Source organism: Rhinopithecus bieti, unplaced genomic scaffold (assembly GCF_001698545.2).
Source record: "Rhinopithecus bieti isolate Rb0 unplaced genomic scaffold, ASM169854v2 scaffold_81031, whole genome shotgun sequence".
Classification (NCBI taxonomy): domain Eukaryota; kingdom Metazoa; phylum Chordata; class Mammalia; order Primates; family Cercopithecidae; genus Rhinopithecus; species Rhinopithecus bieti.
The window spans coordinates 565,362-581,823 of record NW_016830217.1 but is presented as its reverse complement, the minus strand read 5'-3'; the positions used below and the strand labels follow the sequence as shown (position 1 = coordinate 581,823).

Genomic DNA, 16,462 nt, shown 5'->3' with positions numbered 1-16,462 from the left:
TTCTTTTCTTTTCTTTTCTTTTTCTTTTCTTTTCTTTTCTTTTTTTTTGAGACAGTCTCACTCTGTCACTCAGGCTGGAGTGCGGTGGCGCAATCAGGGTTTAATGCAGCCTCTGCCTCCCTGGTTCAAGTGATTCTCATGCCTCAGCCTTCCGAGTAGCTTGAATTACAGGCACGTGCCACCAAGCCCGGCTAATTTTGTATTTCTAGTAGAGATGAGGTTTCACCATGTTGGCCAGGCTAGCCTCGAACTCCTGACCGCAAGTGATTCATCTGCGTTGGCCTCCCAGAGTGCTGGGATTACAGGCGTGAGCCACTGCGCCTGGCATGTTTTCATCTTTTTTTTTTTTTTTGGGACAGGGTCTCACTCTGTTGCCTAGGCTGGAGTGCAGTGGTGTGACCATGGCTCACTGCAACCTCAAACTCCTAGGCTCATGTGATCCTCTGCCTCAGCCTCCCAAGTAGCTGGGATTACAGGTACGTGCCACCATGCCCAGCTAATTTTTAAATTTTTCTTTTGTAGGGATGGGGTGTTGCTGTGTTGACCAGGCTGGTTTTGAACTGCTGGCCTCAAGCAGTCCTCCTGCCTTGGCCTCTCAAAGTGGTAGGATTACAGGAACTAAGCCACTGCACCCAGTCAAGTTTTCATCTATTGCTGTAACATGTGAGAGCTAAAAATGGTGTGTAAATTATTAGTTTTCTAGAAACATCTTTAGTTTTCTATAAGAAAACATAGAATTTATTTAGCTTTTAAAAAATGCTGTAGCAGCTGGATGTGTTGGCTCACGCCTGTGTTTCCCAGCACATTGGGAGGCCGAGGTGGGCGGATCACTTGAGGTCAGGAGTTCAAGACCAACTTGGGCAACATGGTGAAACCCCATCTCCACTAAAAATACAAAAAATAGCTGGGCACGGTGGTGCATGCCTGTAATTCCAGCTACTCGGGAGGTTGAGGTATGAGAATCACTTGAACCCGCGGGTGGAGGTTGCAGTGAGCCACGATCACACCACTGCACTCCAGCCTGACTCTGTCTCAAAAGAAAAAAAAGGGCTGTAGCAAATTTTTTTCAACCTAGATTTGGACTCATTTGTCTGGATGGATTAGTGATTGTCCTGAATATGAGAGCTGTAGTTCTAGTGCGAAGACAGAAACTACCCTGGGCCTTGTCCTGCAGCTAGTGTGCTTAAGATGGATTCACCACTCAAAATGATTTGCTTGAAAGGTGAGGGCTTTATAACATGGAGGAGAATATGAAGCAAAATTTCAGAAAGATAGTAAAATCTGTAAATAACTTTTTATTAACCTATTTGAGAATGCCATAAAAGCAAGCCACAAGAGTCTTGCATGTCCAGTACTGAAAGGAGAATTTTATGTTTCTCACATAGTTCTTAGGCATAATAAACTTTTTTCTATGAACTTGCATTGAGAAGTAAGGCATAATAAACTTATTTAAATATATATTTTTCTTAATTTGACTGTGTAAGTAGCATTTCCTTCTTGTCCTTCAGTTGACTATCTTTCTGTTTGAGGATTTTATTAAACTGAAGAGATTAGTTTCATTAACTATCACTTTTCCATGTTATCCACGGTGAAGAAAGCCTAAAGTAACATGACTCTAGTAACTTACATAATATTTATTCATTAGTCCTTCAGTAATTTAAAAATTGCATCTACCTGGAAAATTATTTTGGGTATTGTTTTCCCAAAAATTACCCATGAGGTAGTGGTGCTGCTACTACTACTACTAATAGTAACTGAGCAGTACTGCTTCGTTTATTTGTTTGTTTTAAAAACAAGGCCTGACACTGTTACCCAGGCTGGTCTCAAACTCCTGGCTTTGAGCGATCCTCCCGCTTCTGCCTCCCAAAGTGCTGGGATCATAGGAGTGAGCCACCACATCTAGCTCTGTTTTATTTATTGGATACCTGTCATATTCCAAACTCTGTAAACTCGTGCGTTGTTTTATTTAATTCTTTTTTTTCTTTTTTTTTTGGAAGACGGAGTCTTGCTCTGTCACCCAGACTGGAGTGCAGTGGCACGATCTTGGCTCACTGCAACCTCAGCCTCCCGCGTTCAAGTGATTCTCTTGCCTCAGCCTCCCGAGTGGCTGGGACTGCAGGTGCACGCCACCACACCACCTAATTTTTATATTTTTAGTAGAGACGGGTTTTCACCATGTTGGCAAGGATGATCTCAATTTCTTGACCTCACCTGCCTCGGCCTCCCAAAGTGCTGGGATTACAGGCGTAAGCCACTGTGTCCCGACTGTTTTATTTCTTAACCCTGTGATATAGGTACTATTATTGATTATTTTCATTTTACACATTTGATATTGGGGGAAATTGGGTATGATGAAATTTTAGAAATACTATTTTCATTTAGTTTTATTATGTTGGCTGAGAGTCCTGTGTTCCATGCAGTAACTTTGGGCATAAAATTATGATAGGAAACCTATTTCAAAGGTGTTAAGTGATTTGTCCACTTACACGTGCTATATGTCTGATCCAAGATTTGAATCTAGACCTCTGAATCCCAAACCAATATACTTACTATTATTATTATTACACTAAGTGAATTGAATTCACTAGTCTTACTTCATTTGAAAAAATTTGTTCACGTTATTAATAGAATGCAACACTTGCATTGGTGGTACGTGGTGGTAAATGAAGATTATACTTTTGTGCTCCTGCATGTTTATCGTCTTCTGCCACCTCTGAAGGTAGAGTATGAGATAGATGTGTAGAATGCAGGGCCTCCAGAAGTTCCAGCCCGAAAGTTTAGACCTGTTAGTTATTTTAAGTAGTTTTCTAACGCTGCTCATTTTCTGTTTGTCTTTTCACTGAAGTTTGTTGTTATTGTTGCCTTTTTGCAGCAGTGATTCCAGCAGTAGTTCAAGTGATGATTCTCCAGCTCGATCAGTTCAGTCTGCAGCAGTCCCAGCACCCACTTCACAGTTGCTTTCATCTCTGGAAAAAGATGAGCCCCGTAAAAGTTTTGGGATCAAGGTCCAGAATCTTCCAGTACGCTCTACAGGTAAAATTTTGTGTGAATGTCCTTTCCTCTGTGCTACTACTGAGGAATGAGGTATGATACTGCATTACATTGAAATAACTTTGGACATAAAATTGTGATGGAAATCAAGGTATTAACGTTTTAAATGAGGAAACCCATGAATAATGGAAAAGTCTGCTTAAGCTATTCTGTGGTCTCTCCTTTACTCGTAATATTTTTGATTGACAGCTGACCATAATATACTGTTACTCCTACATTAGTCATGTTGAGCATGTAAACAAGTTAAAACTGTTAGTATATAGTCATACCAACAAAGACCAAATTAAGTATTTCTTAGCTAAGTGTATTTCAGTGATTGCTTATTTATTAAAATAGCCTAAAAACTTATGTATCAGGTTTGTGAATAGAGTTATTGAGACATCAGTGTTGATGAGCTTTTGATTTAGACTACTTGGTAATTTAGAAATGGACAAGGGAGTAAAATTGGCTTGCCTTTCTGTACACCTTTTATATTTCTAATAAAGCAAATTAACACAAGACCCCCAGATGGTATGATTCATCTGTAAAGGATATTAAAATTGTTTGGCATGCTACATGACACTTCTCACACAATTTTATCATTGAGATGATCCTTGGAAAGATAGAAAGATGCCTTTCCATTTCAAGTCTTTAACACTTTATAAATATATATAAAATTTTTATTATGAAACATACCCCAAAGTAGAAGGAATAGCAAAATGAACTCCCCTTATATCCAAGATTCAGAAATCATCATTTTGCCATTTTTGCTTTATCTGTTTCCTGTCTTCCTGCTTTCGTACTCTTTTTTTTTTTTTTTTCCCTTTAGGGTGAATCCTTGATGTTGTTTTTTTTCACACCCCTTAAAAAAATTTTTTTATGTATATATCTATAATATATAAGGGCATTTTTCTGGATAACCACAGTATCATTCTTACCTAACAAATAACCAGTACTATCATCTAACACTTAGTTTATTTTCAGACTTGTACAATAATCTCCAAAATGTGTTTTTGGAGCTTGTTTGAAAAAGTAATGTTTTAGTGACAGTAAAACTTAAGTCACATCTCAGGCTAGATCCATTTGTGGTTCATAAGCATGATTATTGGGTTTTCATGCCGTGTGTGGTGTGCCTCCTTCAAACCTTGTTATGACATTGGCATATTACTTATCTGACATGAACAAAAAAATGAGAAAATCGGGCTAAAGATTTAGTAGGTTGCTTATTGAGTTATAATTAAATTAGAAGAATTAATAACTCGGTTCTGTTTGGGAATTTAGATACAAGCCTTAAAGATGGTCTTTTCCATGAATTTAAGAAATTTGGAAAAGTAACTTCAGTGCAGATACATGGAACTTCAGAAGAGAGGTATGGTCTGGTATTCTTTCGTCAGCAAGAGGACCAAGAAAAAGCCTTGACTGCATCAAAAGGAAAACTTTTCTTTGGCATGCAGATTGAAGTAACAGCATGGATAGGTCCAGGTAAGACACAAGCAAGCTGAGTTTGAGTTACACATCATACACACTGTTTGTGTTGCAGTGTATGAGAAGGCAGCATATGATCCTGAATGAGGACACTATTCTGACTTTATTTATTGACATGTTTCCATTGTCTTCTGTTTTAAAAGATGATTCTATTTATTGTTCAACTTAATAAAAAGCATTGTTTTGGTTAGGGAGGATAGATTTTTCTGTTGCTATAATGGAGACTTGGTAACTGTTAAGAGTCTGAAAGGCAGAACTGTAGACCCTTATTAAGTCCAGCCTTCCCAAAAGGATTGAATTTATCAAAACTAGGAGGTAGCTCCTAGGAGTGTGACAACAGAATTACCCTGAATTAGAAAGGAAACTACTTCTGGCTGGGCACGGTGGCTCATACCTGTAATCCCAGCACTTTGGAGACTGGATCATCTGAGGTCAGGAGTTCAAGACCAGCCTGGCCAACATGGTGAAACCCTGTTTCTACTAGAAATACAAAAATTAGCTGGGCGTGGTGGCACACGCCTGTAATCCCAGCTACTTGGGAGACTGAGGCAGGAGAATCGTGTGAACCTGGGAAGTGGAGGTTGTAGTGAGCTGAGATCGCATCATTGTACTCCAGCCTGGGCGACAGAGCAACATTGCATCTCAATAAATAAATAAAAAGAAAAAAGAAGGCAAACTACCTCTTAATATTGATGCGAGGGACTTATTAGACCAATTTTATTTCTATTATGCCAAATACAAATTGGGTCTGTTTTTCCAGCTTGCATGACCTTGAAGACAGAGTAACAGGAATAAGCCTTATCGGGCAACCCGCTGAGAATTTCCAGGGAACATTTTATTATCTTGAACCTACCTGTGAAACCTGTTGTAAGGCAGGAAATCTCACACATGGCTTGCATCGGCATTTCTCCTGTTTCAGGACCGTCTGCAGTACTTGTTTAAAAATGCAGACTCTTTAACTCTGCTCCAGCTTACTGATTCAGAATTTACACACTTAAGTTTGGGAACCCCTGATTTAAGAGAACTTGTGAGTAAATTTGTAAAGGAATCAATAGAAGCATAAAAAACTTATGGTCACCTTATGAAGCTGAGACAATTGAACTTTAAGACTTTTAAGTGGAATTTGTAGGGTAAACATGGCCTGTTATAGGATAAATATGAATATTCTCAGAATTCATTTATTAGACAATTAAAAAGAAAAAAAATGTAGTTCCCCTGATGAGGATGCACAAATATATTATTTGCATAGTAAAACTGGCATGGAATTTTTAGGGTGATCACTGCAAAGTGGTCACTCTGATGTTACCATGAAACATAACAATTCAAAGGATAATAGGTTAAGCCTTCACAGACCTTCTTCCATCAAGTTTGAGATGGACTGCCCTAAATTTTACTAAGCTAAGAGCAACTCCAGGAGTTCTTTAAAATTTAACACATTTGGAACAGGTCAGAACTGCTTGAGAAACATTTAGAATGTCATATGATCTATATACATTTCTAGAGCCAATTATAATTATAATTATTAAGTAAGGAAGATCTCATCCAGGGCATTCAGTATGTAACTTTTATCTCTAGATGGTAGGGCTAGCTTGAGATTTTACTGTAAAAGCTTTTAACCTAGATATTTAACACCTAGGAAGTAGGATTTACCTACTTGCCAGTGAAAATTTTGAGAAGTTTGGTTGGTTCAAACATAAGAAAAGCTAAATAATTTTCCCAGATAGGACAACATTAAATACCAGTTAAATGGGATATGTGAAAACAGTTGAATTTTGAGTATGGAGACTTAGTTGGAATTATGCTGTCAGATGGTTAAATCATGAATATTATATTGAAATGTATTAAGCTGATTGCTTAGGTCAAGGATTATTTTCAAAGATCCAAATCCAAGAAACCTAACTTTGCATACAGACCCCTTGGTGGCCTCTAAGATTTCTTTTCCCATACATTGCATTACAGTCCCCTAAACGTGAAATGACAGGTTCAAGAAATTTTTTCCCAAATGTGTGTGGACATTAAGACTTTGACTGGTTGTGAAGGTTAAGTGGACTACACGTGCAAAACTTTTTTTTTTTTTTTGCTAACTGAATTTCCGATCTTGAAAATTTACTGCTGAGCGTGGTGGCTCACACTTTGATTGATTGATTGATTGGAGTCAGGGTCTTACTCTCTGTTGCCACCCAGACTGGAGTGTAGTGTCATAATCATGGCTCACCAAAACCTTGGCCTCCTGGGCTCAAGTGATCCTCCTGCCTTGGCCTCCCAAAGTGCTAGGATTATAGGAATGAGCCACCATGCCTGACCAAGCTCATGCCTATAAACACTGTGGGAGGCTGAGGTGGGAGGATCGCTTGAGCCCAGGAGTTTGAGATGAGCCTGGGCCACAAAGTGAGACCCCATCTCTACAAAAAATAAAAAATCAGGCCCTGTAGTCCCAGATACTTGGGAGGCTGAGGTGGGAGGATTGCTTAAGCCCAGGAGTTTGAGGCTGCAGTAAGCTATGATCCCACCACTGCACTCCAGCCTGGGCAACAGAACAAGACCCTGTCTCCAAGGGGGAGAAAGAAAGAAAGTAAATGTACCAGGCCATTTGGTGGGAATGAAGCCGTTACAGATTTTAATAGTTGCAAATCATGCTTTCCTCTTGTGATTCTGCCTTTCGGAGCACAAACCTCAATATTCTATCTGAATTTTTTGAAATATTCTTAAATGTCTGCCCACGTTTAAATTAAGACCAAATTGAGCTTAAAATGAGATATATTCCTTTGACATGTGCAGAATGTATGGAGACAACTATTATGAGCCCTGGGCAGTTTCTGGGTCCACTTGAGTTTGTGAAAGTACATCATAGTCCGATTGATGAAAGTGGTAAGATTAATTGAGCTACCATTGGAGCCATCAGTCTGGACTCAGAAGTGAGATGTATTCTGACTTAACTCAAGGTCCCTGAAATTGAGTTTTTAAAAATACCAGTGTCGTTGACATTATCAGTAATGTTCGATGGCTGACCCTAAATGCTTCATTTCAGTAAAGTTGATTAAATACTAATTTTTTGGATGGCTTTGTTTTACATTAAGAAAAAAGAACACACCGTAGTTTCCTATAATTGTTATCTACAAAACCTTGAGTATTCCTGCCTTAGACCAAGTTTATAAATGGAGGTTCAGAGAAAGGCTATGATAAATTAGAAGTTAAGCCAGGGCTTTTGATCATAAAAAAATAGAGGCCGGATGTGGTGTCTCACCTGTAATCCCAGCACTTTGGGAGGCTGAGGTGGGTGGATCACCTGAGGTCAAGAGTTCGAGACTAGCGTGCCCAACATGGTGAAACCCTGGCTCGTACTAAAAATACAAAAAAGTTAGCTAGGCCGTGGGTGGCGGGTGCCGTGTAATCCCAGCTACATTGGAAGGCTGAAGCAGGAGATTGCCTTGAATCCAGGAGGGCAGGAGATTGCAGTGAGCTGAGATTGCTTCCACTGCCCTCCAGCCTGGGCAACAAGAAATGAACTCATCTCAAAAAAAAAAAAAAAAGAAAAAAGCAAAGACAGTCGTAACAATCACTTAACCTCTTTTCTGTTTGTCATTGGGGGACAAATGCAATATCAATAAGATATTTAAAACATAACCGCCTTTAATCAGTTTTCATAGTTAACTCTTATATCTAAAATTTCTGCATTTAACAGTTGATTTATTGTGTTAGTATGAAGAGGGGCGAAATGCTAAATATTTGTAAAATGTTGAAAAGTAAATGAAATTAAACAAACAATGAAGGTGGACTATTTTCAAGCTGAATTTTTAATACTACTTTCAGAGTGTAGTTTTATCTCCAAATTGAGAACCTGCGGTACCGTAATTTTTCGGAAATTAGGTTAGCTCAAAATAACTTAACGTTACCACTTTTTGCTTGGGTTTAAAAATTATTTCGTGGTCAGGAATTCAATTTTACATAACAAATCAGGCCAAGTGCAGTGGCTCAACCGCCTGTAATCCCAGCACTTTGGGAGGCTGAGGGCAGGAGGGATTGCTTGAGACCAGCTGGGCACAAAGTGAGTCCTTATCTCTATGGCGTGGGGGGAAAAAACTATAGGCATGGTGGCATGTCCCTGTGGTCCACTACTTAGGAGGCTGAGGTTGGAGGATTGCTTTTGAAGCCTGGAGGTTGAGGCTCAGTGAGCCATGATCGTGCCAAGTACACTCCAGTCGTGGGTGGCAGAGCGAGACTCTGTCCCAAAAAAAACAACAGATCACCTTAGCAAAGATATCTGTTTTATTGTTTTTCTATTAGTTTTTGGAGACAGGTCTCTCATTCCCAATCACCCAGGCTAGAAGTGACAGTAGCATGATCACAGTTCACTGCAGCCTCGACTTCTCTGCTCATGCTATTCCCACCTCAGCCTCCCGAGTAGCTGAGAATAAACAGGTCGTGCGCCACCATACCTGGCCTAATTTTTTTTCTTATTGTAGAGATGGGTTTCAACATGTTGCTCAAACTTTGGGGGCTCAAGCGATCTTCCCCCCTTGGCATCTTAAAGTTGCTGGAATTATCAGGCGTGAGCCACCATTCCAGCTAATTTAGGCAGATTTAAATCAGTTTATTTTTTAATTTTAAGGTTTAAACAAAGTGTTACTTTAGGCCTTATATTTTTAAAAAAATGTTTCTTTAGCCTTTGGTATTCCTTTTTTGCTTTAGAGTCTAAAAGGGGTGGCTATTCTGAAGGTGTTATGGTATTTCAGTGTTGTGTGAGTATTCAAGCCTATTATTTCAGACTTTTTTTTTTTTTTTTTTTTTGAGACGGAGGTCTCGCTCTTGTCACCAGGCTGGGAGTGTTGTGGGCGGATCTTCAGCTCACTGCAAGCTCCGCCTCCAGGTTCACGCCATTCTCCTGCCTCAGCCTCCCGGGTAGCTGGGAACTACAGCGGCCGCCGACGTCGCCCGGCTAGTTTTTTGTTATTTTTTAGTGAGACCGGGGTTTCACCGTGTTAGCCAGGATGGTCTCGATGCTCCTGACCTCGTGATCCCGCCCGTCTCAGCCCTCCCAAAGTGCTGGGATTACAGGCTTGAGCCACCGCGCCCGGCCATTTTGTTTTTTAAATGTAGATTTTTTCCATGATATATAAATATGCATTAAAATACTCTCTTTTCTTTTTACTCGGCCCCTATTCTACTTACAGAAACGGAAAGTGAAAATGAATTTCGCCCCTTGGATGAAAGGATAGATGAATTTCACCCCAAAGCAACAAGAACTCTCTTTATTGGCAACCTTGAAAAAACCACTACTTACCATGACCTTCGCAACATCTTCCAACGCTTTGGAGAAATTGTGGTATGTTGCTTTTACTATGAAAACAATTTTAGGTCTTTGTCATAACACATAAAGCATATAGTACAGATTATATTTGGAAAGGTGATGTTTAATGGTGTAATGAATATTGCTGTGTGCTTTTAGCTCTTGCTAAAAGATAATCCAGAGAAACCCATTGGGTATGGTTCTATATATGTGTGTAAAAATGTAATATATGTCCTTTGTTTACACATACATATTTTCTTATTTCTCTTTTTTTTTTTTTTTTTTTTTTTTTTGAGACAGAGTATCACTCTATCTCCCAGCCTGGAGTGCAGTGTCATGATTACGACTCACGGCAGCCTCAACTTCCTGGGCTCAAGCGATCCTCCCATCTCTCAGTCTCCTGAGTAGCTGGGACTTACAGATGTGTCCCACCATGCCCAGCTAATTTTCATGTTTATTTGTAGAGGTGGTGTTTTGCCATGTTGCCCAGGCTGGTTCTTACCCAATTTTTATCTTTGTTCTTTGGGTTCTGTTTTAATGCCATCTCTAGTCCTGTGGATTGAAAGGAAAATCTGGAAGAGAAAAATGTTTGTAAAAATGAAGCAGCAGGCTGAGCATGGTGGCTCATGCCTATAATCCCAGCACTTTGGGAGGGTGAGGTAGGCAGATCACTTTGAGCTCAGAACTTTAAGACCAGCCTGGGCAACATGGCGAGACCCTGTCTCTACAAAAATACAAAAATTAGCTGGGTGTTGGTGGCTTGCTTCAGTAGTCCCAGCTACTCAGGAGGCTGAGACTGGAGAACCACTTGCGCCCAGAAAGCAGAGGCTGTGGTGAGCCGAGATCACGGCACTGTACTCCAGCCTGGGTGGCAGAGTGAGACCCTGTCTCCAAAAACAGAAGCAGCAATTTAGCGTATGATTGTTTTGTGATCACAGTGCACATCAGAAATACCTTGGGGATTGCTAGAATATGGATGTCGTCTGTTAGCAGTTCAGTTCTATTAGGAAGTTTTAATTTGAATCACTTATTATATTATGCAAGTCATTGTTAGATTAAGGGGTACAAGAAGTTTTCTGTTCCTTTATGACTCAAAATTGGAGTCAGTTTAAAAATGAAAATATTTTGGTCACAGCTTTGTAATCTTGGGATATACTATTATTATTTTTTTAGACAGTTTCACTCTTGTAACCCAGGCTGGAGTGCAGTGGCGCGATCTTGGCTCACTGCAACCTCTACCTCCTGGGTTCAAGCGATTCTCCTGCCTCAGTCTCCTGAGTAGCTGGGATTACAGGCACCCACCACCACGCCTAGCTAATTTTTGCTTTTTTTTTTTTTTTTTGAGACAGAATTTGGCTTTTGTTGCCCAGGCTGAAGCGCAATAGCACGATTTTGGTTCACTGCAAACTCTGCCTCCCGGGTTCAAGCAATTCTCCTGTCTCAGCCTCTGGAGTAGCTGGGATTACAGGCGCACGCCACTACACCTGGCTAATATTTTGTATTTTTTGTAGAGATGAGGTTTCACCGTATTAGTCAGGCTGGTCTCGAACTCCTGACCTCAGGTGATCCCACCGCCTTGGCCTTCCAAAGTGCTGGGATTACAGGTGTGAGCCACCACACCCGGCCTAATTTTTGTATTTTTCAGTAGAGACGGGGTTTCACCGTGTTGGCCAGACTGGTCTTGAACTCCTGACCTCAGGTGATCTGCCTGGCTTGGCCTCCTAAAGTGGTGGGATTACATGTGTGAGCCACCACGCCTGGGCTGGGATATATCATTTTGTAAGATATCAGCCTTTCTTATCTCCTCAAAATCTTTCATAGAATCGTAACTTCTGTAGAAATCTGCACATGCCTTCTTTCTTGGTTCAGCCACAGAAAACTTATAGAGAACCGCAACCCCCAATTAATGCTCCAACAATATGATATTACAGATTCTTGGCCAGAAACTCACACATCTGAGGTTTCATCAAAGCACTGGAAGCCCTGGTAGTTAGTTTTATTGTCCTTGATAGGTATGTCAGCCTCACCCCAACTGGCTGATGGAGAAATGGATGACCTCATTTTCAATTATTTTGATTTGCCAAATTCTTTTGGTTTTGTGGGAGTAGCATATACTCTTAATTGCAATTCTACTGCCTACCTAGATGGGTGGTGTGGAATTCAGTAGCCTATGTGGGCTCCAGCTCCTTTTGTATTTAGACAGTTATCTGTTATTTATTTATTTGTCTTTTAATTTTAAAGGTTAAAGAACAAAGATGTATTAATCTTCTCAGATATCATATTTTATTTATTTATTTTTGAGACAGAGTTTCACTTTTGTCACCTGTGCAATGGTGCGATCTTGGTTCACTGCAACCTCTGCCTCCCGGGTTCAAGCGATTCTCCTGCCTCAGCCTTCAGGATAGCTGGGATTACAGGCACGTGCCATCATGCCTGGCTAATTTTTGTATTTTTAGTAGAGACAGGGTTTCACCGTGATGGCCAGGTGGGTGTTGAACTCCTGACCTCAAGTGACCTGCCCGCCTCCGCCTCCCAAAGTGCTGGGGTTACAGGCATGAGCCACCATGCCCACCCAGGTATCATATTTTAAATGGCCTGGCCCCTAATAACAATTTTAGGTATTGCAGAAGGGAATTATTTCTTAGGACTTCATTAAATAGCCTGCCTTTTCTTTATTATCATTAAGTTTCTCTTAATGCTGTTAATAGGGATTTTAAATTTTGAATTTTGAATTGCAATGCTGTTGTTCCTCTGCAGAGAGCTTCACATAGGAAGGATTTCATGGTTTGTGACAACAAATGCTATGTGTTTTACAGCAGAATACTAACTTACCATTGTATTAAGGTGTACAATTTTTTTAACTAAGTAAATGATGATTGAGAACATGACTTTTTTGAGAAATAAATACCCTATATGGACTTAATTCATTCTAATCTATTTTCTTGGACATATTGCTAAGTCGTATTCATTGTTTTTTTTTCAGGATATTGACATTAAGAAAGTAAATGGAGTTCCTCAATATGCGTTTCTGCAATACTGTGATATTGCTAGCGTTTGTAAAGCTATTAAGAAGATGGATGGGGAATATCTTGGAAATAATCGCCTCAAGGTAAATGAATTTGCATAAATTATTGTGCTGTTATGATTTGCTTTGTTTTTTAGGATTTGAAGGGGTTTTTTTTTTTTTTGCATATGCCTTAGTATTTAAGATCCCAGTAAGACAGATAACCATACAAGTGATATACTTCTTTGCATTCCTATCCTATTATATACTATAATCTGATTAATACTTGATTAGCCAGGCAGGATTGCTTTTTTGTAAATTTCAATTTAATTTTAACCAGATGGTTCCCACTTGAGATGTTGATTTGATAAGATTCCTATAGAAAACCAGTTTTCTCAGAATTCTGTAGTTGAACAGTAATTGTGAACCTTACTAATAGAAATTTTGCTTTTTATATTCAGCTGGGTTTTGGAAAGAGCATGCCTACAAACTGCGTGTGGCTAGATGGGCTTTCTTCGAACGTGTCAGATCAGTATTTAACACGACATTTCTGCCGATACGGGCCTGTGGTAAAGGTAGGCGGGAGGTTTTGGTGTGTGGTTCAGACTTCTGACTCCCTCGTCTTGGTGTTCTCTCCCTTCAGTCTCAATTGCTAGCATTGCCTTTTTCTTTAATAACTAGCACATTGAAATTACGTTTGCTAAGATTTGGTCAGTAAGGGCATTTGCATCTGTTGCCTTAAGTTATGAGTATTTTGAAAAACTATTTTGAACCAGCCAAGGTGATTAATTTTGAAACTATTCTCATAGTATAGTTAAATAGAATGAAATAGAAATGTTGCTTAGGGATTTTTATAATTTTATCTTACATTAAAATTAGATAGTCTGATTATATAGTTGTTCACATTTACACTAAATAGGTAATTAGACTTTTTTAAATGAGTGGAAGTTCACACAACAGAATATTCATCTAACCAAAGTTTTTTATGTAATACATCCATAAGCAACAGGAAAAGGGTCTCTAGACCCAATTCAGTGTGTGGAGGTAAAGCTTCGGTTCCTTAAAACTGTGTTTACTCTGTGGTAGGTATATTGTATAGCCTTGACAATACTTTTTTTTTAAAATTAATTATTTTTTTAATTGAGTCAGAGTCTTACTCTGTCACCCAGGCTAGAGTGCAGCGGTGGGATCTCAGCTCACTGCAACCTCTGCCTCCCAGGTTCAAGCGATTCTCTAGCCTCAGCCTCTTGAATAGCTGAGATTACAGCTGTGTACCACCACGCCTGGCTAATTTTGTATTTTTAGTAGAGATGGGGTTTTGCCATGTTGGCCAGGCTGGACTCAAACTCCTGACCTCAAGTGATCTACCTGCCTCGGCCTCCCAAAGTGCTGGGATTATAGCCACCATTCCTGGCAGAAAATCCTTTAAATGTAGGTTTTGTTGTTTAGAAAAATACACATCTTAAAGATTCCCTGTATACAAAAATCCACAGCCTTAAGACAGTTGTGCTACTTGTAGCCAAAATTCACAGAAAATCTTTGTTATTCTTAATTTTTCCTTCCTTTCAAGGGTGTTTTTTGTTGTTGTTGGCTTTGCTTTTTTGTTTTCAGCCAAAACAAGACGAATGCTTTACTGAAATACAATACAGTGGTTTGTAAACATAGAAAACAAAGTAAAATACAGAAAAACAAAGGCATAATATCTCAAGCCATAATATCTATGATTCTAAACTGTCTCTGCACATTTTCATTTTGTATTCACTACAATGTGCATCACACTGTTTTTTAAATAGAATAAAATATATAAAAATATATATTTTCTCATCAGTGTCCTTGTGACTTAGGATTTTGTTGGGACTGACACTAAGTCCAGTGGAAGAGGCTCTTATTTCTTTTTTGTTTGTTTGTTTGTTTGTTTGTTTGTTTTACAGGTGGTGTTTGACCGCTTAAAAGGCATGGCCCTGGTTCTCTACAATGAAATTGAATATGCACAAGCAGCTGTAAAAGAGACCAAAGGGAGAAAAATCGGTGGGAATAAAATTAAGGTGTGCAGAATGACTTTAAACAGAAGCAAAACAAAGTCCTATTTAAATCTCACCCTCTTGGGCTGGGCATGGTGGCTCATGCCTGTAATCCCAGCATTTTGGGAGGCCAAGGTGGGTGGATCACCTGAGGTCAGGAGTTCGAGACCAGCCTGATGAACATGTTGAAACCTTGTCTCTACTAAAAATACAAAAAAAATTAGCCGGGCGTGGTGGTGCATGCCTATTAATCCCAGCTTCTTGGGAGGCTGAGGCAGGAGAATTGCTTGAACCCAGGAGGCGGAGGTTGCAGTGAGCCAAGATCATGCCATTGCACTCCAGCCTGGGTGACAGAGTGAGACTCCATCTCCCAAAAAAAAAAAAAATCTCACGCCGTTAATAACTAGCATTTTGTAGACTGCCAGCCTGCCAGTCAGGGGAGTGGTTACAGGACATGTATGCTGTATCATTAGTGTTTAAGGGGAATATTACAATTTTATGCTCAGATACTTGTGGGCACAGCATCTTTAAACCATTAGCCACAGATCCTTCCCTAAAAATCCTCTTATTCAAAGAAGTGTGCCTCTCAGTGTCTGGGTGCTGATGCTCACACAGACACTTTCAACGCAGGCTCAACCACAGTCACCCATGGGTGTCTGACACCCAGGGCCTCATAGTATCAGTCTGGCATCCTGAATGATACGTCTTTCTTTCCTTTCCTACTCCCCTGAAGAGTGGGTAGCCACTGAAAGCTTAATTTTATGTCCAGTTTATGTATTTAAAAACTTGTATTCATGGTAGTTTGAAGGAATTTATGCACTTGATAACTATGATTGTTAGGTTGAAAGAAGTTTTTTAAAAATAAGATGATAAGATAATTGATAGCTGATGAACATCATATGCTTGAATAACTTTGAGGCCCAGCTGTGAGTAAAGTTTAAAATGTTCATCCATATTTTGTTTTATATTCTAACTGTAGTTTTGGCAACAGAGATTGCTGGATTTAGTTGATCTGATTACTGAATTGCCGTTTCAGTTTTCCATTTTGCTTTTTTCACTCCACGATTGCATTTGAAATTTTATAAATTTCATTCCTTTATCACGATTTATACAGAATTTGAGAGATTTCAGGTTAATAAAATATAGTTTCAGTGATGAGGACAGTTTTACCTGAGATACATTGCTGTTTCCTGACATTTTCTCAGAAGGGCTATGTTGTGAAGAATTTTCAAATTTGGTAACATTTTTCCATCATTAAAATTCAAAACTTGCATCAAACACCTCTTTTTTTTTTTTTTTAAAGGTGGACTTTGCAAATCGGGAAAGTCAGCTGGCTTTTTATCACTGCATGGAGAAATCTGGTCAAGACATCAGAGACTTTTATGAAATGTTAGCTGAAAGAAGGTATGTATTTTAAACTTATCAGTGTAGCTTGAGTTTTAATACAGAAACTTAAGATGGCATTAAATTTTATTTTTCACTCTTTACCCCTACTTTTATATTCTAGAATAGAGAACGCTTCTCTTTTATCACTTCATATGGAAACACAGGTTTATTTTTGTGAATTCAGTTTTCAGGTGATTCCTATGGGTTTGGAGCAACCTGTCTGGATTTCTCACTGAATGCTCATAGAGC

At 39.3% G+C, this 16,462-nt stretch overlaps 1 protein-coding gene across 1 annotated transcript in view; it reads left to right on the top strand.

Annotated features, from left to right (window-relative positions):
* The window catches only part of SPEN (spen family transcriptional repressor), a 70,066-nt gene that overhangs the window by 36,249 nt on the left and 17,355 nt on the right, over nucleotides 1-16,462 (top strand). Inside the window, 7 exon segments of the mRNA XM_017865264.1 lie at nucleotides 2,873-3,033; nucleotides 4,312-4,512; nucleotides 9,687-9,838; nucleotides 12,786-12,911; nucleotides 13,268-13,381; nucleotides 14,738-14,851; nucleotides 16,131-16,231. Coding sequence (XP_017720753.1) covers nucleotides 2,873-3,033; nucleotides 4,312-4,512; nucleotides 9,687-9,838; nucleotides 12,786-12,911; nucleotides 13,268-13,381; nucleotides 14,738-14,851; nucleotides 16,131-16,231 — 969 coding nt within the window.